The sequence below is a fragment of the Bombina bombina genome, chromosome 5, assembly GCF_027579735.1.
Source record: "Bombina bombina isolate aBomBom1 chromosome 5, aBomBom1.pri, whole genome shotgun sequence".
NCBI lineage: Eukaryota > Metazoa > Chordata > Amphibia > Anura > Bombinatoridae > Bombina > Bombina bombina.
In genome coordinates, this window is record NC_069503.1 from 352197958 (window position 1) to 352218370 (window position 20413).

Sequence of the window (20413 nt, forward strand, 5' to 3'; positions counted from 1 at the left end):
GACAAAAGGCTTATTGGGGAAACGGGCATGGAAGGCACGGAGGAGGGCAGGAGCATGAACATCAGAGGAGGGAACCCAAGAACGCTCCTCCGGACCGTAGCCCCTCCAGTGAACCAAATACTGTACACGGCCCCTGGACATACGAAAGTCAATAATGCTGCTTACCTCATACTCCTCATGGTTGTCAACAAGGATAGGACGGGGACGAGGCAACACAGTGGTAAACCGATTACAAAACAATGGTTTCAAGAGGGAGACATGAAAAACATTGGAGATGCGCATAGCAGGAGGAAGGTCAAGAGCGTAAGCCACAGGATTCACCCGTCGGAGTATTCGAAAAGGACCAACCTAACGGGGAGCCAATTTATTGGAAGGCACACCAAGGTTCAAGTTGCGGGAGGATAGCCAAACTCTCTCACCAACCTGGTAGGAAGGTGCGGGGAGACGCCTACGATCAGCCTGGAACTTTTGGCGCTGCATAGAACGATGAAGGCAATCCTTAATCTGCACCCACGTGGAACGGAGTTGCCGGAGATGCTCCTCCAAAGCCGGAATACCCTGAGACATGAATGAATTGGGCAACAAGGATGGTTGAAACCCATAATTCGCCATGAACGGGGATAACTTGAAGGAAGCATTAATAGCACTATTACGAGCAAACTCTGCCCAAGGTAACAGTTCAGACCAATTATTGTGGTGATCTGCGACATAGCAACGGAGGAACTGTTCCAGAGCTTTATTAGACCGTTCCGCAGCCCCATTGGATTGAGAGTGATATGCCGAGGAGAAGGAAAGCTGGATCCCCATTTGAGCACAAAAGGATCACCAAAATCTGGAGACAAACTGGCTACCCCGGTCCGACACTATCTCCTTGGGTAACCCATGTAAACGGAAGACCTCCCGGGCAAAAATTGAAGCAAGCTCCTGAGCGGTAGGCAGCTTCATCAAGGGAATGCAATGTGACATTTTAGAAAAATGGTCAACCACCATAAGGATAACAGTATTGCCAATGAAGTCCATGGAAAGATGTGTCCAAGGACGCTCACCATTAGCAATAGGTTGAAGAAGACCCACAGGAAGACGTTGAGGAGTCTTATTCTGTGCACAAACTGAGCAGGAGGCAACATACGCAGCAACATCAGAACGAAGACCTGGCCACCAGAATTGTCGAGTGACAGACCAAATCATTTGGTTCTTGCCTGGGTGACCTACGGCTTTAGGATAGTGGTAAGTGTGCAAAAGTTTAGTTCGAAGATTCTCAGGAACAAAACACTTACCACTAGGTTTCTAAGGAGGTGAATTGGTTTGTGCAGCCAGGATCTCCTCCCCAAGGGAGAAGTCAAATTAGTACGTATGGTAGCCGAAATATGGTCAGGAGGTATAACTGGAGTAGGTACAGACTCCTCCTTGGAGAGAGGCGAAAATTGTCGAGAGAGGGCATCAGCCCTAACATTCTTACTACCAGGCAGGTAGGAGACCACATAATTAAACCGAGACAAAAATAGTGCCCATCTGGCCAGTCGGGGCGACAAACGTTTTGCTTCAGATGGATAAGTTAAATTTTTGTGGTCAGTAAGAATGAGCACTGGCACACTAGTACCCTCGAGAAGATGCCTCCATTCCTTAAGTGCCAAAATTATAGCCAGTAATTCCCTGTCGCCAATTTCATAATTGCACTCCGCTGGAGACAATTTCCTAGAGAAGAAACCACACGGATGCAAAGAACCGCCAGGCATAGGACGTTGAGACAAGAGGGCACCTACTCCAGTCTGACGCATCAACCTCAAGAACGAAAGGCAGGACAGGGTTAGGATGAGCCAGAACTGGAGCGGCAGCAAAGGCAGTCTTAAGACTATCAAAGGCCTTAATGGCAGTAGGTGACCAATGGAGTGGATCATTCTCTTTACGGGTCATGTCTGTGATAGGTTTGACCAAGGAAGAAAAGTTTTTAATAAACTTTCTATAGTAATTGGCGAACCCCAAAAAACGTGGAATAGACCGAAGACCAACTGGGCGAGGCCACTGCAGAACTGCAGATAACTTGTCAGGATCCATGGAGAACCCTGCAACGGAGATAACATAACCTAGGAAGGTTACTTGAGTCTGATGGAACTCCCATTACTCGAGTTTACAAAACAGGCCGTTCTCACGTAGTCTCTGAAGTACCCATGTAACATCAGAACGATGAGCATCAAGTGTGGGTGAGTGTATGAGGATGTCGTCTAAGTACACCACAACACACTGTTGCAACATATCTCGTAGGACATCATTAATAAATTCCTGGAAAACAGCAGGAGCATTACATAGGCCAAAATGCATTACAAGTTACTCATAATGCCCGCTCCTGGTATTAAATGATGTTTTCCATTCGTGGCCCTCCTTAATCCTAACGAGATTGTACGCTCCTCTCAAATCAAGTTTAGTAAAGACCGTAGCTCCCTTGAGGCGGTCAAAGAGTTCCGTAATGAGCTGAATAGGGTAAGCATTCTTAATGGTAAGACGATTAAGACCCCTATAATCGATACATGGTCTTAACTCGCCACCCTTTTTCTTCACAAAGAAGAAGCCAGCCCCTGCAGGAGAGTAGGATTTGCAGATGATCCCCCGCGACAGAGCATCGGCAACATACTCCTCTATAGCACAATTCTCTGCAACAGACAGAGGGTACACCCGACCCTGAGGAGGAATGGCTCCGGGTTGCAGGTCTATGGCACAATCGTAAGACCGGTGAGGAGGCAACGTATCGGCACGCACCTTGTCAAACACGTCTAGGAACTCTCGGTACTCCTCTGGCAATTGAGATACCGAAGAAGTGCACAAGACTTTAACAGGTTTCCGAAGACAAGTGGAAATACATTGCGGGCACCATGACAAAATTTCGGACCTGCGCCAGTCGAGACTGGGATTGTGCTTTTGGAGCCAGGGTTAACCCAGAACAACCGGAAAATGCGGAGAGTTTATCACCTGGAACTGGAGGCTCTCAAAATGAAGAGCCCCAACAGCCATGGACAATGGAGCAGTTTCGTGAGTAACAAGTGCGGGCCTCCCATCAATGGCCTCAATAGCAAGCGGAACGGACCGAGGCAAAACAGGAATGGAGTGCTTTGATACAAAAGCACTGTCAATGAAATAGCCTGAGTGACTATGGAGGAGTCCACCCAGGAAAGGACAACCGTAACCAAAGGTTTCTCCTTAAGTGGTTCCGGGGACGTGGATAAACCACCCAAGGTCTGCCCCCGACAGGACCTTAGGTGTGAGCGTTTCCCGGCCGTGTAGGACAAGACTTCAAAAGGTGGCCCTTGCGTAATGTCAGGGTGCCAGGAATCAGACTGAGACGAGAAGTGCAAAAATAATCACACCTTTTATTAATAGCAAAAAATAAAAAGTCCACAAGTCAAATAACAAGCCAGGAGTCAAAACCAGAGCTGGTAGTCAGACGAGCCGAGTCAGGAGCCAAAGCGAATAGTCAGACGAGCCAGAATCAGGAACAAGGAAAACAGCAGAGTCAGGAACAAGCCATGGATCAGGAATCAGGAAGGACGTCAGGCAGCCAGGTAAGACACAGGAGCTTTCACAAACAGGTATGAGACAATGCAAGAACAAAGCATACTGAACAGAGGCCCTTTAAAACAATTCTGAGACCGCATCCTGTCTCACATGGATGATGCACAACAGTCTGGCCATAAAAGGAAGTGCAGGCAATGAGCAGCATCCCCCACAATGCACCAAGACAGGAAGCGAGGTGAGTAAAATGGCTGCCAGCAGCACATGGCAAACACAACAGGGAAAAAACCCTGACACAGACATTGTTTTTTGTTCAGGCTCTAGTTAGAATCGAACCAGTTGTTAAATATTTTTCTCCTCCATGGAACTTTAATTTGGTTTTAAGTTTAACAACAGTCTATGTTTAAGCCAATGCATTTGGTTCTGTTTTTACTAGCCATCTCTTCAGCCTGAAGAGTTTCCAAATTATCATCTTTCTTGTGATCTTCCTTATTTGTTCTTTCACCAAGATAAGGCAGTTTTATGTACTGTGTCTGTGTTTTTACCCAATGTTGTCTCAGCTGAAAATATTAATCAAGAGATCATTGTTCCTTTTTTTTTGTTCTATTCCAGGCTCCTTGGAGGAATAAATTCTGCATGATCTGGATCCTTGGATTTAGAACATTATTTCTCAGGGATATCGAATTGGATTCAAAATTCGACCTCCCATGGGAAGATGTTTTCTCACCCATATTCCAAAACATCCTATAAAGGCCCGAGCATTTCTAAAATCTGTTCCGGTCCTGGAAAATATGGGAGTAATTGTTCCAGTACCTTTACAGGAACAAGGGATGGGTTTTTATTCAAATCTCTTCATTGTGCCGAAAAATGAAAATTCTTTTAGGCCAATTCTGGATCTGGAATCTCTAAACAAGTTTGTAAGAATTCCAACTTTCAAAATGGAAACTATTCAGACTATTCTGCCTTTTGTTCAGAAAGGTCACTTTATGTCCACAGTAGATTTACAGGATGCTTACCTTTACATCTCAATCCACCTAAATCATTATCAGTTTCTGAGATTCTCTTTTCTGGAAAAACTTTACCAATTCGTGGCTCTTCCATTTGGACTAGCTACATCTCCAAGAATATTTTTAAAGTTTCTCGGTGCCCTTCTATCTGTAATCAGAGCGCAGGGTATTGCAGTGCTTCCTTATCTGGACGATATCTAGGTACTAGCTCAATCTTTTCCTCTAGCACTCTCACATGTTTTTTCGAAAACGTGGTTGGAGGATCAATTTACCAAAAAGTGTCTTGATAACCTCAAACAAAGGTCACCTTTTCTTTCATGTTATTGGCAAGAGTCCATGAGCTAGTGACGTATGGGATATACATTCCTACCAGGAGGGGCAAAGATTCCCAAACCTCAAAATGCCTTTAAATACACCTCCCACCACACCCACAACTCAGTTTTACAAACTTTGCCTCCTATGGAGGTGGTGAAGTAAGTTTGTGCTTAATTTTTATGATTTCTTCTATGATAAGCGCTTCTAAGCATTCTAAAGCCCAATTCCTCTCAGAGTACAGTGTTTGTCAGAGGGATGTGAAGAGAGTATCTCCTATTGATATTTATGGTTTCTCTCATGGGAAATCTTTTCAAGGGTTCTCTGTTATCGGTCGTAGGGATTTATCTCCTACCTCCCTGGTTTCTCTCATGGGAAATCCCCTGGAAAATAAGGCTCGCGAGGGCGCAAAATGCTGTTCTTTATTGTGTCATTCTTGCCGCGAGAAAGTTTTGGCGCGAATATGCGTCTATGATGACACAAGTTCGTCATTTCCTGCATCTTAGTTGATGCAAGATTGTTTGGCGTGAAGTTGTCTGTTACGACGCGAGTTGTGTCATTTCTGGATGTTTGTTGGCGCCAGATAGATTTAGTGTCTATGACTCTTTCACTATGTTATGCCAATGGTGCAATGATTATACTCAATTATCACAATTGATATTCTTCGATCCCAATACACACCTTTCTCTTGACTTGGTGGTTAAATCACCACTCCTTTCTTCAGAGGGCTTCCTTTGCTCCTCCTACCTGGTCTGTGATCATCACAGATGCCAGTCTTACAGGTTGGGGAGCTGTCTGGGGGGTTTTGACAGCACAGGGAGTTTGGAATCCTTGAGAGGTGAGGTTACCAATCAATATCTTGGAACTATGTGCTCTTTTCAGGGCCCTTCAGGCTTGGCCTCTATTGAAGAGAGAGCCTCATTGCCGATTTCAGACAGACAATATCACAACAGTAGCCTATGTCAATAATCAAGCGGGGAACTCTAAGTTCCCTAGCCATGATAGAGGTATCTTGCATCCTTTCTTGGGCGCAAGCCAATTCCCGCCTCATCACTGCGATTCACATCCCAGGTGTTTGAACAACAGACTTCCCAGGTACCTTGCGTGGCCCAGGGATACTCAGGCAGAGATGTTGGATGCTCTATCAGTTTACTGGTTCTACCAGTCTCCTTATATATCCCCCCCCCCTCTGGTCCCACTTTCCCAGAGTGATTTCCAAAATAAAAATGGAACAGTCATTTGTAATTCTGATTACCCCAGCCTGGCCTCACAGGATTTGAAATGTGGATCTGGTCCGAATGTCCAGTTGTCCACTGTGGCCTCTTCCTCTAAGGCCAGACCTTCTAAATCAAGGTCCCTTCTTCCATCCAGATCTAAAGTCTCTAAACTTAATGGCATGGAAATTGAATGCTTACTTCTTAGTCAGAGGATTCTATGACTCATGCACGCAAGCTTGTTTCAAGGAAGATCTATCACAAAACTTGGAAAACCTATATTTAATGGTGTTCTACTTATTACTCCTGGAATTCTTTTTAAATTTCTAGAATTCTTCAGTTTCTTCAGGATGGTTTGAATAAAGGTTTGTCTGTCAGTACTTTAAAAAGGACAAATCTCTGCTCTTTCTGTAATGTTCCATAGAACAATTACTCTTCTACCAGATATTCATTGTTTTGTTCAGGCTTTAATCCGAATTAAACCGGTTATTATACTTATTTCTCCTCACTGGAGTTTTAATTTAGTACTAAAAGTGTTGCAGGCTCCTCCTTTTGAGCCTATGCATACACTGGACATTAAACTACTTTCTAGGAAAGTGTTTTCTTTTGACTATCTATTTTGCTAGAAGAGTTTCTGAATTGTCTGCTCTCTCTTGTGAGTCTCCTTTATCTGATTTTCCAACTGGATAAAGCTGTTTTGCGGACTTCTTTCAAATTTTTACCTAAGGTTGTTAATTCTCACAACATTAATAGGGAAATTATTGTTCCTTCTTTGTGTCCTAATCCAAAAATGGTACCGAAAAGACTGCATTCTTTGGATGTTATTAGAGCATTGAAATATTATGTTGATGCTACTAAAGATTTCAGACAGATTTCTAATCTGTTTGTTTTGTTTTCTGGTTCTAAGAAGGACCAGAAAGCCTCTGCCATTTCTTTATCCCCTTGGTTGAACCTTTTGATTCACAAAGCTTATTTGGAGGTGTGTCAGTCTCCGCCTCCTAGATCGCTTGCCACATCTTGGACTTTCAAGAATGAGGCTTTAGTTGATCAAATTTGTAAAGTGGCCACTTGGTCTTTTCTGCATACCTTTACTAAATTCTACCATTTTGATGTTTTTGCCGTATCATAAACAGCTTTTGGTAGAAAGGTCCTTCAGGCAGTTGTCTCAGTTTGATAATTGTGACTATAATTTTGAGGGGTTTTTGTTATAAAATATTTTTTGTGGTTTTGGATTTGTTTTCTCAGTGAAAAAGCTGTTTTTATTGTATCCCACCATTTCTTGTTACTCATGGACTACCACATCTTGGGTATTATATCCTATAAGTAACAGCTTGTGGATTCTCACTGCCTAATTTATGTAAGAACTTACCTGAAGGGTAAGGAGGGGTATTTATGGGCTTTGAGGATTGGGAAACTTTGCCACCTCCTGGTATGAATGTATATCCCATATGTAACAGCTTGTGGACTCTTGCCACCTTGAAAGAAATTAATTTATCATCTAACCCCTAGTTTGTGTTTGCTTTGTAAAGATTATCAAGTGTGTCCCCCTGCTCAGCTATGTACCTGATGTGCTGAGTCTATTTCTAATCCTTAACAGGACTTGGCTGTGCTTCAGTGTGCCTTATCTAAGTTGCTTCCTGGAGGGTTCATCTGAACTTAAGGAGTATATTTACAGAGGTGTTAACTGTTTGCCTCCAGCAGTTAAGCGCAGATTTTTGCAAGAATTTGAAGTAAGTCCCTCTTTGGCCTTAGGCTCATCAGAGACTTCCCTTAGGAGCAGCCCCTCTATTACCCATTAATGAAATGCTTTTTGCTGACTCTGGATATTCTAAGGATATGCTCTCTGAGTCGCAGGACCCTGTTGCTGTGGCAGAAGATGTGTCCATTAATTTCAGGCTTGAGAATATTTGTTTTATTGAGGAAGTTTTAATTGCTTTAGTGGTAGAGGATTGTCCTGCTACAGTCAAGCAACCAGTTAAGATCAATTATTTAAGGCAGCCTTTCTCCTTCCAATGCCGGATTCAGTGTCTGAACTCATTTTTAAGGAATGGCAGAAGCCATGTGTTCCTTTTGTTAATACAGAGATTTGGGTAGCTATGCCCACTTTTGCCAGGCATACAATTATTCCTTTGAAAGATAGTTCTTCTTTTAAGGATCCTTTAGATAGGAAACTTGAAGGTTTTCATAGGCGATCATTTCAGATTGCAGGCTTTATGTTTCGGCCTGCTGTTAGTGTTGCGGATGCTATTTCAGTTTGGTGTCACAACCTTTCAGAACTTGTTTCTGGGGAACCGATTTGAATGAGAGGGTGTGTTCATTCCTTTTGACAATCTAAGGCTCAGAAAACTATTGCCTAGAGTTCTGGCTACTTCAAATCCCTTCTTGGTTTGGCATGGGGGATATACCGTCATGCAGTCTTGGAGGCTGGGACTGCATGAAGGTATGGCCCCCATGCCAGACCAGTCTCTTGTAGGGGCAGATTGAGTCTTTTGGGAGAGATCTGTTTAGGGTCACTGAGTATTGCAAATCATTTCCCAGCTGTATTAAGATTTTGTTCAAGGTGTCCTCATGGAAAAGATTCTTTCTGCCTCAAGTGCCTCAAGAATCTTTAAAGGCCTATGCTTTCTTGGCTTGTGTAAGAGATCTGTAATTTAATGGGAGTTATTGCTCCAGTTCCAACTTTAGAATTAAACCATGTTTTGTATTCAGATCTTTTTATAGCACCAAAGAAAGATGGTACTTCTTTGTCTGTTTTGGATCTCAAAATATTGAACAAATTCCTACTTCTTTACTTCCTTTAGTGCAAAAGGGTCTGTTTAAGTATACCATAGACTTAAACCATGGTTAAAATAGCTTTCCTAGTTAAGCATTATCAGTTTGTGGCCCTCCCTTTCCATCTGGCTACAACTTCCAGATTGTTTACAAATGTGCTGGGAGCTCTGTTGTTGTTGGTAATTCAAGCTTAAGAAATTTCAGTAGTTACTTACTCAATTATCTCTCTTTGTGTGGCTGGGTCTTACACTCAGATTCTTCTTAGTTGCCATAAGGGTCATGGTTGGAAAGTAAATCTTCCAAAAAGGTTCCTTAACTCCTCAGACCCGTGCGTCTTTTCTTGGGTTCATAATCGATTCAGTGACTGTGTCTACGACTGACAGATCAGCACAAACTGAAGCTGCAACAAGCCTCAGCCCTTCTGCAGCTAAGTCCTCTCCCTACTGTTTCTCAGTGCATGGACGTGGTGGGTTTCATGGTGGCTACCTCAGATGCAGCTCCATTTGCTAGATTTCATCTTTGACCTCTCCAATTGTAGATGCTGCATAAATGGAATGGGCACCATGAAGATATGTCTTAGAGGATCCTGTTAGATCACAGGACAAGGCAGACTCTAACTTGTTGGCAGATCCACCATTCCTTAGTTCAGGGGGCCTACTTTCTTCATCCAGTGTTGGTAGTAATTTCCACAGATGCCCACCTGTTAGGTTGGGATGCATTGTGGGGGTTTGGTAGATAACTGGGAGTCTCCTGACCCATAAATATTTTGGAGCTCCATGCAATCTTTAGCGCTATCCAGAGTTGGTCCGTCCTCAGAGAGTCTGTTATGCGATTTTAGTCAGACAATGTCACAGCAGTGGCCTATGTTAATCATCTTTTAGGAACTTGCAGGGAAGTGTATTGTATCATCGGCTTTGTAGAACACCGTAAGTAAGTGATTTCTGCAATCCACATTCCAGGTGTGAATGTTTGGGATGCAGACTTTCTCACATGTCATACTTTATCACCAGTCTCTTCACCCAGGGGAATGTAAGATATTGGGTACTGCAACATATACAGTTCCTACTGTGGGGCTTGTATTTTTAATATAGTAAATGTGTTTTTAATTTTACATAAGAGCAAATACCCTACTGTTCAACTTAGAAGTAATGCAATTACTGTAAGGTGATACAATTTTAAATCATATGACATTTAAGCGACACGGGTGTGCTCACTTCTGCTGTATACTCTCAGTGCAAAAGGCAATACACTTTTCTTTACTGAGATTCAAATCTTTTATTTTTTTCAATACTTTGTATGTTCACCTTTATTTTTGATGACATACTCAATCGTCCTTGGCGTAGAGGATACCAGTTCTGCACAATTTTATGGATAGGAGATGTGCCATTTTTTTAGAGACATTTTTTTTTCACCGGCTCTTTGCTGGAGGGATTTTATTGTTCTACCAATTTATTTTTAAAATACCCCAAAGGTGTTTTATTGGATTAAAGTCAGGTGACAAGCTTGGCCAGGTCATAGTTTTCACATTTTTTCTACTTTAGAAACTCTCTTGTGATTTTGGCAGTGTGCTTTGTATCATTAGCATGATGGAATAGTCCTCTTCTGCCAAGCTTCTGCAGACTGGGAGGCATCTTGTCAGCCAGTATTTTGGTATATCCACAGGCATTAATGGTGCCATTTATAAATGCCATCTCCCCAACACATTTTGCACCCTTGCAGCCCCATATAATTACATTACCACCTCTGTGTTTCACTTTTGGGACTATGCATTCACTGGGGTGTTCCTGATCAAGTTTAAAGCTCTGGTGTGGTGAAGTATCTTTTGCCTCCTCCTAGCGGTAAGGAGGAAAATTCTCACATGTGATGACTCTTGCCATCATGGAAACAATGAATCAAGATGTGCTTTCTGAAACCGTATATTTAGATTGTAGATTTGTAGAAGATTTACCAGAAAAAAGAATAGTCCCACTGCAATATATAAATAGTTTTCTGCCTGTTTATTCTACTATTATGATTTTTGTAAAATCTTTTCTATTAAAAAATATCTTATTCATCCAAGTGGACTTATATCTGACAAACTGTCAAATTATTGTCATGAAGGCCTTATCACACCTCCCCACAAAACATACATATAGAAAAAAAAACTGTTTTCTAGCTGATGTACTATATATATATATATATATATATATATATATATATATATATATATATATATATACAGGGAGTGCAGAATTATTAGGCAAGTTGTATTTTTGAGGATTAATTTTATTATTGAACAACAACCATGTTCTCAATTAACCCAAAAAAACTCATTAATATCAAAGCTGAATAGTTTTGGAAGTAGTTTTTAGTTTGTTTTTAGTTATAGCTATTTTAGGGGGATATCTGTGTGTGCAGGTGTCTATTACTGTGCATAATTATTAGGCAACTTAACAAAAAACAAATATATACCCATTTCAATTATTTATTTTTACCAGTGAAACCAATATAACATCTCAACATTCACAAATATACATTTCTGACATTCAAAAACAAATCAGTGACCAATATAGCCACCTTTCTTTGCAAGGACACTCAAAAGCCTGCCATCCATGGATTCTGTCAGTGTTTTGATCTGTTCACCATCAACATTGCGTGCAGCAGCAACCACAGCCTCCCAGACACTGTTCAGAGAGGTGTACTGTTTTCCCTCCTTGTAAATCTCACATTTGATGATGGACCACAGGTTCTCAATGGGGTTCAGATCAGGTGAACAAGGAGGCCATGTCATTAGATTTTCTTCTTTTATACCCTTTCTTGCCAGCCACGCTGTGGAGTACTTGGACGCGTGTGATGGAGCATTGTCCTGCATGAAAATCATGTTTTTCTTGAAGGATGCAGACTTCTTCCTGTACCACTGCTTGAAGAAGGTGTCTTCCAGAAACTGGCAGTAGGACTGGGAGTTGAGCTTGACTCCATCCCCAACCCGAAATGGCCCCACAAGCTCATCTTTGATGATACCAGCCCAAACCAGTACTCCACCTCCACCTTGCTGGTGTCCGAGTCGGACTGGAGCTCTCTGCCCTTTACCAATCCAGCCACGGGCCCATCCATCTGGCCCATCAAGACTCACTCTCATTTCATCAGTCCATAAAACCTTAGAAAAATCAGTCTTGAGATATTTCTTGGCCCAGTCTTGACGTTTCAGCTTGTGTGTCTTGTTCAGTGGTGGTCGTCTTTCAGCCTTTCTTACCTTGGCCATGTCTCTGAGTATTGCACACCTTGTGCTTTTGGGCACTCCAGTGATGTTGCAGCTCTGAAATATGGCCAAATTGGTGGCAAGTGGCATCTTGGCAGCTGCACGCTTGACTTTTCTCAGTTCATGGGCAGTTATTTTGCGCCTTGGTTTTCCCACACGCTTCTTGCGACCCTGTTGACTATTTTGAATGAAACGCTTGATTGTTCGATGATCACGCTTCAGAAGCTTTGCAATTTTAAGAGTGCTGCATCCCTCTGCAAGATATCTCACTATTTTTGACTTTTCTGAGCCTGTCAAGTCCTTCTTTTGACCCATTTTGCCAAAGGAAAGGAAGTTGCCTAATAATTATGCACACCTGATATAGGGTGTTGATGTCATTAGACCACACTCCTTCTCATTACAGAGATGCACATCACCTAATATGCTTAATTGGTAGTAGGCTTTCGAGCCTATACAGCTTGGAGTAAGACAACATGCATAAAGAGGATGATGTGGTCAAAATACTCATTTGCCTAATAATTCTGCACTCCCTGTATATATATATATATATATATATACAAAAAATATTTTCTTTTCTTATTGTCTACATGTAATAAAACTAGTGCACATGTTACGAATACAATTTTATCTTCTATATTTTCTTTAAATTTATATTTAAAGGTAAGTGTAAGCAAGTATAAGATTACAAATACTAATAGACCAAACAGGAAGAATATATTCAGGACATAAATTAATATACTGAAAAAGCAAGGGAATGAAGAGGCACACTGGGAGTTCTAAAAAAAATATATCTATCCTTATTATCCCAAACCACATACAAGTGGATCACATGTCATTGCTTAACTAAACCACCTTAAAGTGAAAGCTAAGAACTATAAAACAAATGGTAAAAGAGAGCATTGGGATTGATCCTCATTCCTAAGCATACGTATGCAACACTAGGATATATCTAATATATAAATCTATATCAGGCAAAGGTAATAGTTATACATATGTAACCGTGTACACGGACAAAGCCATAGGATATGAAACAAAACAGAATATAAGCTGGAGAATAACGTGTGTATGTTTGATGGACAGGTATACCGTCAGCTACAAGGAACCGCAATGGGGGCAGTCTGTGTCCCCACATATGCTTGCCTCCATTTGGGGGCTTGTGAATCTGACATGTTTGAACACCACAGTAGTATCTTTACGATAACACTGATGTGGGTTAGATATATGGACGATGTTCTTGTCTTATGGGATGGAACAGTAGAAGAATTTAATGATTTTGTTTCTTTACTAAACCACAATGACAAGAACATCCTCCTGACATCAGAAATAAATGTTAAGGAACTGAACTTTTTGGACATAACATTGAAAAAAAGAGTGTCGGACGATTGTCACTGAGAATTTTAGAAAAAAAGAATGCTACGAATAACATCTTACATGCAAGGAGTAGCCATCCACATCTTAAGAAAGGGATTCCCTATGGACAGTTCCTCCGCTTGAGGAATTGTTCCTCTCTCTCTAAATTTGATATTCATGTTTTAATGATGAAAGACAGATTTTTGAAAAGGAGATATTCTAATAAATGTCTCAAGAAGTCCCTTTGGAAAGCTAGAAAAATGTCTAGGGATGACCTCCTGTATAGAAACAATCAAAGATCAGACGGGGGCCAGATTAGATTTCTAATTTTAATAATCAATGGGACAACATCAGGTCAGCAATGAATAGAAACTGGCATATTCTTACTTTGGATGATAAGGTTAAGAATGTCATAGGTGATAAACCCCTGATGACGGCTAGAAAAGCCCAGAGTCTAAGAGATAAGCTGGTAAAACGTCAGTTTTCCAGAGGTCCCTCAAACTTGGACTGGCTACGAAAGGACAAGGGAATTAAAGGTAGTTATCCGTGTGGGCACTGTGTTTATTGTGCCCACATGGATGGCACCAATTCTCTGTCCAAAATGGCAAGACCTATGATACACAATTCTTCTTCAACTGTAAATCGGAAGGAGTGATATATCTACGGTGCTCGTGCCCGTTTTTTTACGTTGGTAAAATGAGAAGGTTAGTGAAGGACCGGGTACAAGAGAACCGTGATGATATACTTCACTCGAGACACACAAGTGTTGCAAGACACTTTTGTGCTTCTCATAATGGAAATGTGGAATCTTTAAAATGTATTATCATAGATAAAGGAATAACAAATGGACGAGGTGGTAATAATGATAAGGTTCTATTGCAAAAAGAAGCTAAATGGATCTATAGATTAGGAACTAGGCATCCAGCAGGGTTAAATGACAAGCTGGAATACGCCAGAATAAAAAAATCTTTAGATATATAAATTTTGACAGAGTGTATGCTATAATATAAGGTGAATGCTATAATATAAGATGAATTCTTTATTCATTGTTGAGAGAGGTTTTACTTGGGAAGACTAGGAATTAAGTTTGGCTAAGCTATTTAAATATATATAACTGCATGCAACATAGTATGAGTTCATTTTATTTAGGTCTTAATCAGACACACAGGATAAAATGCTATAGCTTTAAGATATTAGTGTCAGGTTAGGAAATGTCCAGAAGAAGACCCAAATGCTAGGGCGAACATAAACAACACCCTTGCACTCTGAGTTTAATCCAGGACGTGACCCCACGACAACCTCTAAAAAACAATGTACTCACAATATGGAGCAGAGTTAGCCTGAGTCCAAAGTAATTGAAGATATCAACCAAATAGACTTCTGAGTAAGGAACTGGTTTCAGGAAATGTCTTCCACAGAATCAGGAGAGCAGGGATAGTCCACTTATACGCAGACAGAGGAAGGGTAAAACAAGAAACAGTTAATAATGCAGGATTAGGTAACTTGTTATCAGGCAGTTTGAGGGTTAACACTGTGTAGTCAGTCCTTGCAGAGTTTGGCAACAGGTAATCAGGCAGTTTGAGGGTTAATACTGAATAGTCAGTACTTGCAGAGTTAGACAACAGGATATCGGGCAGTTTGAAGGTTAACACAGATTAATCAGTACTTGCATAGATTGGCAACAGGTTATCATGCAGTTTGAGAGTTTACACTGAATAAACAGTACTTGCAGAGTTTGGCAACTGGATATCAAGCAGTTTGAAGGTTTACACTGAATAAACAGTACTTGCAGAGTTTGGCAACAGGTAAACATGCAGTTTGAGAGTTTCACAGAATAAACAGTACTTGCAGTGTTTGGCAACAGGATATCAAGCAGTTTGAAGGTTACACTGAATAAACAGTACTTGCAGAGTTTGGCAACAGGTTAACATGCAGTTTGAGAGATTCACAGAATAAACAGTACTTGCAGTGTTTGGCAACAGGTTATCAGGAAGTTTGAGGGCTAACCCAGCATAGTCAGTCTTTGCAGAGTTTGGCAACAGAAAATCAGCAGTTAGAGAGTTTCCACAGCGAAGTCCTCACAGGAGCCACAAAGAGGAACAAGCAGATGGGCACTGAAGAAACAGGAAGCCCGGAATAAAAAGCCTGGTAGTGACATCATCAGGAAGGGAGGCTCAGACTACCTGCCAATCAAGCACACAGAGAGGACAGCAGGAGCTTCCCAGCGGCCGAGCGTGACAATTAGCTACAAAGTGTGGGAGGATCACCTGAAACTCATCAGGTGTGCCTTTAAATGAGGAAGTCCGGTGAGGACTCAGTATGCCCTGATGAACCCCTGTGACACACACTTGATGGGGGGGTGAAACGTGCGTTGGCACTGATGTGTAATATGTTCCAGGAGTAAGTCGACTATCTCCTAGATAACCAGTAACCAGTGGTAATAAGAAGCATTGTGGTCCTACTTAGGCTTAACAGCATTGATCAGCTACAGTTTGGTCCATGATAAAACAGGACACTTCTGTGTAACTTTCCTATGCGCTGATATGAGAGTGTATTCTGCAGTGCGGTGAATAGCACTTGACAAGAGGGACATATGTATGCGGTGAGGACCCGCTCAATGGAGAGGACATCTACCTAATAAAATACGGTACATCTTGGTATTTGTTTACTCCGTGAAAGCCTGCATTGTATTTCGGCTGTTTGCCGTCTCAGCTGGTATTCCTGTGACCTATGAGAATTGGTCTGCGTGTAAAGAACCACTTAGACTCTGATGACGGTTACACCACTCCCACTGAAGGAGACGTCAGGCGCTCAGGAATCACTGTATGTGAAAACAAGCAGGCTGTTTGAAGCATTGGAGCAAGATGTTTAAGATAAGTGCTATTATCTGTTGCAATTGTACTAAAGGCTTGTTACCTGAATGACCTAGTGTGCGACAGGAATTGCTGAGGTCAAATTCTCTATTCACCCGTGACTTTTTTCAGTGACTTTGAACGGATTACTCAGTTATGCAGCAGGTTTACATCGATCAGTTTGCTCACACTGAGACTGGAGTGTCTGTTGTTAACTTTCTGTTCTCCAGCTTATATCTGTTTTGTGTTATATCCTCTGGCTTTGTCCGTGTACACTGTTACATATGTATAACTAACCTTTGCCTGATATAGATTTATATATTGGATATATCCTAGTGTTGCATACATATGCTTAGGAATGAGGATCGATCCTAATGCTCTCTTTTACCATTTGTTTTATAGTTCTTAGCTTTCACTTTAGGTGGTTTAGTTAAGCAATGACATGTGATCCACTTGTATGTGGTTTGGGATAATAAAGATATATATTTTTTTAGAACTCCCTTTGTGCCTCTTCATTCCCTTGCTATTTCAGTATATTAATTTATGTCCTGAATATATTCTTCCTGTTTGGTCTTTTAGTACTCATTATAAAGGGTGGCACCGGGTTGAAAATTTAGCAATATTTCCTACTCTCTCATTTACTTATATATTTATAAGATTACAAATGTTGATGTTTTCTAAAAGTGCAATTGGATCAAGTGTGAAATAAGTGGATGATTAGTGTTCGTGACACATGAGAAGCACTAGAAATGAATTGTAATTCAGTGAGTGCTATAGAATATTAGCACAGCGGCTTGAAATTGCGTGGCACCCATGGGTGTCTGCTGAAAAATTTAAAAGTGCACACACACACATACATATATATATATATATATATATATATATATATGTGTGTGTGTATATGTATAAAATCAGTGGTTAAAGGGACAGTAAACCGTAAAAATAATGTTATATAATTCTGCACATAGTGCAGAATTATATAACATTATTTAAGTGCTATAGTTCTAATAGCCTTTTTTACCTTTAAATATGTAAAAATTATGGCGCTTTTACAGACCCGCTCTCTGCTGAGCGGGTTTGTAATATTTAGTCAGCGCATCGGGCCAGCTGTATAGTCACAGCCCGGCCCGACCACGCCATAGCACTAAGTGCAGCTTTCTCCTGTGTGCAGAATTATATAACATTATTTTTAAGGTTTACTGTCCCTTTAAATATCAATTTAATTAAAGTTAATGTAAATGTCCTTATTCATACTCCATATAAATGAAATAGAAGGAGCATATAGTTGAATTTGTTTAGTGTTTTGCTTCTTTGATTTGTTGCATTATACAGTTAACACAAAAGAACCAACATAAGTTTACATATAAAGCCTAAAATTGCTACATTACCTTAGGTATGCAAAATGTCCATTTCTCTGTTTGTGCTATTGGCAAAACGTTTTCAAAAAAACTATTCCAGTATGTGAGTAGGAGGACTCTGCACAGAAAGAGTTAATGATATCCCTTATTCTTTTATACTGAAAAGGTGGTGGGAGTGGAATATTATATATCTCCATCCACAAGAAAGCTTAGCACTCTTGGAAGCCCAATATTGACCAAGGTGTACAACACAAAACAGCAATAAAAGTTCTTTATGGTCAGAAGACAGGGGTTAAACCCCGAAATGTCACTTAATTAAAGAAACACATTGGGATTAAATCCGGAGAGTTCCTTCTACTTCTATATGTCATGGAAGATCACTGGCACAGTGCACCCCTTCACTACGACTTGTGCAGAGGGTCTGACCGTATAAATATATAAACCTGTGTACAAAGTCAGACAATACTCCCAGCTACTTACCCCAGTGTCTGGGACACATAGCATGGAGGAGGGGCGTGACCTCATGCAAAACTTCCAGATGCTCACTTCCCACCACAGTTCAATGCATGCTGGGAAGTAGAGTCCACAATTGCAATACTGAGAAATAGTGAACTACAAAATACAATATAACTCCCAGAACACACTGCTTCTTCCTCTAACACGGAGCTACATTTAGGGAATTAAGAGAAACAAAAAAAACATTCAATTGTCTTTTTCTCTGCAATGTGTACTCTATTTAGAGAGGAAAATTCCCCCCTCCTGTGGACGCACACTTTGCAAGGGTTTTACACATCTACCCAACGAATGTACATGGTGCTTATTTAACATCACTCAATATGTTTTTCATACTACAAGCTATTGGAATACTTTATTCAGGGTGGATTAGATTTAAATCACTAGTCGGTAAGACATGATTTAAACATGGTTTTCTACTTAAAGGGACATAATACTCATATGCTAAATCACTTGAAACTAATGCAGTATAACTAAAAAGCTGACAGGAAAATATCACCTGAGCATCTCTATGTAAAAAAGGAAGATATTTTACCTCACAATCTCCTCAGCTCAGCAGAGTAAGTACTCTGTAAAAAGTTATACTCGGCTGATCCCAGGTGCAGGTAAAAAAAAATTAAAAAATGAAGAAATGAACTGCAGCCAATCAGCATCAGCAGTGCTGAGGTCATGAACTCTTTTACTGTGATCTCATGAGATTTGACTTAACTCTCATGAGATTTCATAGTAAGCTTCCTTTACCTGATTGGTGAAATAATATGAGAGTTCACGAGGCTCATCCCCTAAGCTGTCCTAGGACAGACATACTAAAATGCTGCTTAGAAATCCTTTACAATGGGATGTGGCTACTGAGGAACTTTTGAGGTAAAATATCTTTCTTTTTTACATAGAGATGTTCAGGTGATATTTTCTAGTCAGCTTTTTACAGCTATACTGCATCACTTTCAAGTGTTTAAACATTTGGGTATTATGGCCCTTTAAAGGATCATTCTTGCGAGCTGTTATCTTAATATTTACAATTAGAAGATTTAATTTTTAGAATAAAAAGTTTTCAGATTAGTTTTAAAATTATATCCGAAAATTACTTATTTGGTTATACAATTTAGAAATACATTATGAAATTATTGCCAGGTGACCTTCATTCATATTTGGACAACTTTTCTGCTGTACCTTATTGGAAAGAAAAAAATAATCATTATCTTACATATATCAATTGAAATAGGTATATTTAACTAAAACATTACCATTAAAGCTTTCATTTTAATTTTACTGCTTGCCCTCCCTACTCACGCTCAGATCTATTTTGCTCCAGACAATCTTATGTTCATTGAACTTCTTGAAACATTGCACTTAAGAGATAAGAGGTTGATTAAAAAAACGTTTTTTGTTTTTTTTTCTTAACCCAGGATTCAAAGTTAGAATATCTGCTGTCCCACCTTTTGTGCTCTAGAGACCGAATGCAGGCAGAAAATGTAAAGTCCCATGAATATTTTCAAATGACAGAAGAACGTGTTAATCCCATGTCTGATGGGGAAACTCAACATATTCCTGCAGATTTTGCTTGAAGTGTTTACAGACAGAAATCGATCCTGCACAATACATATTTTTTTGTTTAAATAGCATATGGGAGAGTACAAGAATTTCAGAAATATTTAACTGTTTTTAAACACCCCTACTATGGTGTCATTAAGAAAAATCTATTTTCTTTCGGATTTGTTCAAAAGTGAGATGTTAATTTATCTGTTTTATTAATGGCATAATTTTGGTTTGCTATTCCTTTTTATGCTTGGCTTACTGTTTCTTGCCTTTTGCTGAAATATAATGTTTCAAGAAACTGCAAATATCATATACTGTTGTTTATTGATTGTGTTTACTGTAAATTAGCACATACTTGAGTGAAAGTTATAACTGGCAAAGTGTTATAGTAGCAACATGATTATTTTCATATTTTTCTGTTGTAACTGGTGGTTATGATAACAATTCATATGGAACTAGAAAATACAATCCAAAGCGCAAAAATGATTCAAGGTAGTTTTAACGATAAAGTATGCTTCTCAAAGCACATAGGAAATGCACTCACAATAAAATCATGTATGGAACAGCACATCAATAAATATACTCATGAAAGGAACGTCCTCTATGCTGATCCGCCTGCGGCTGTTACTGTTGTTCTTTCTCTACTTGGGAATGCCCAAACCGACAGCACTTTGCAGAGGTAAACAGGCAGAATGTCACGTGGGTGATCACTTGTGTTACGAACAAACAAATGGCTTCTAACACTCGTGATCACCCA

At 40.3% G+C, this 20413-nt stretch overlaps 1 protein-coding gene across 1 annotated transcript in view; it reads left to right on the plus strand.

Annotated features, from left to right (window-relative positions):
- Positions 1–19838, plus strand: part of LOC128660348 (serine/threonine-protein kinase 31-like) — a 119930-nt gene extending 100092 nt beyond the window's left edge. The window contains exon 4 of the mRNA XM_053714150.1: positions 19527–19838. Coding sequence (XP_053570125.1) covers positions 19527–19685 — 159 coding nt within the window. The 3' untranslated portion in view covers positions 19686–19838. The remainder of the gene's footprint in view (positions 1–19526) is intronic.
- Positions 19839–20413: the final 575 nt, after the last annotated feature.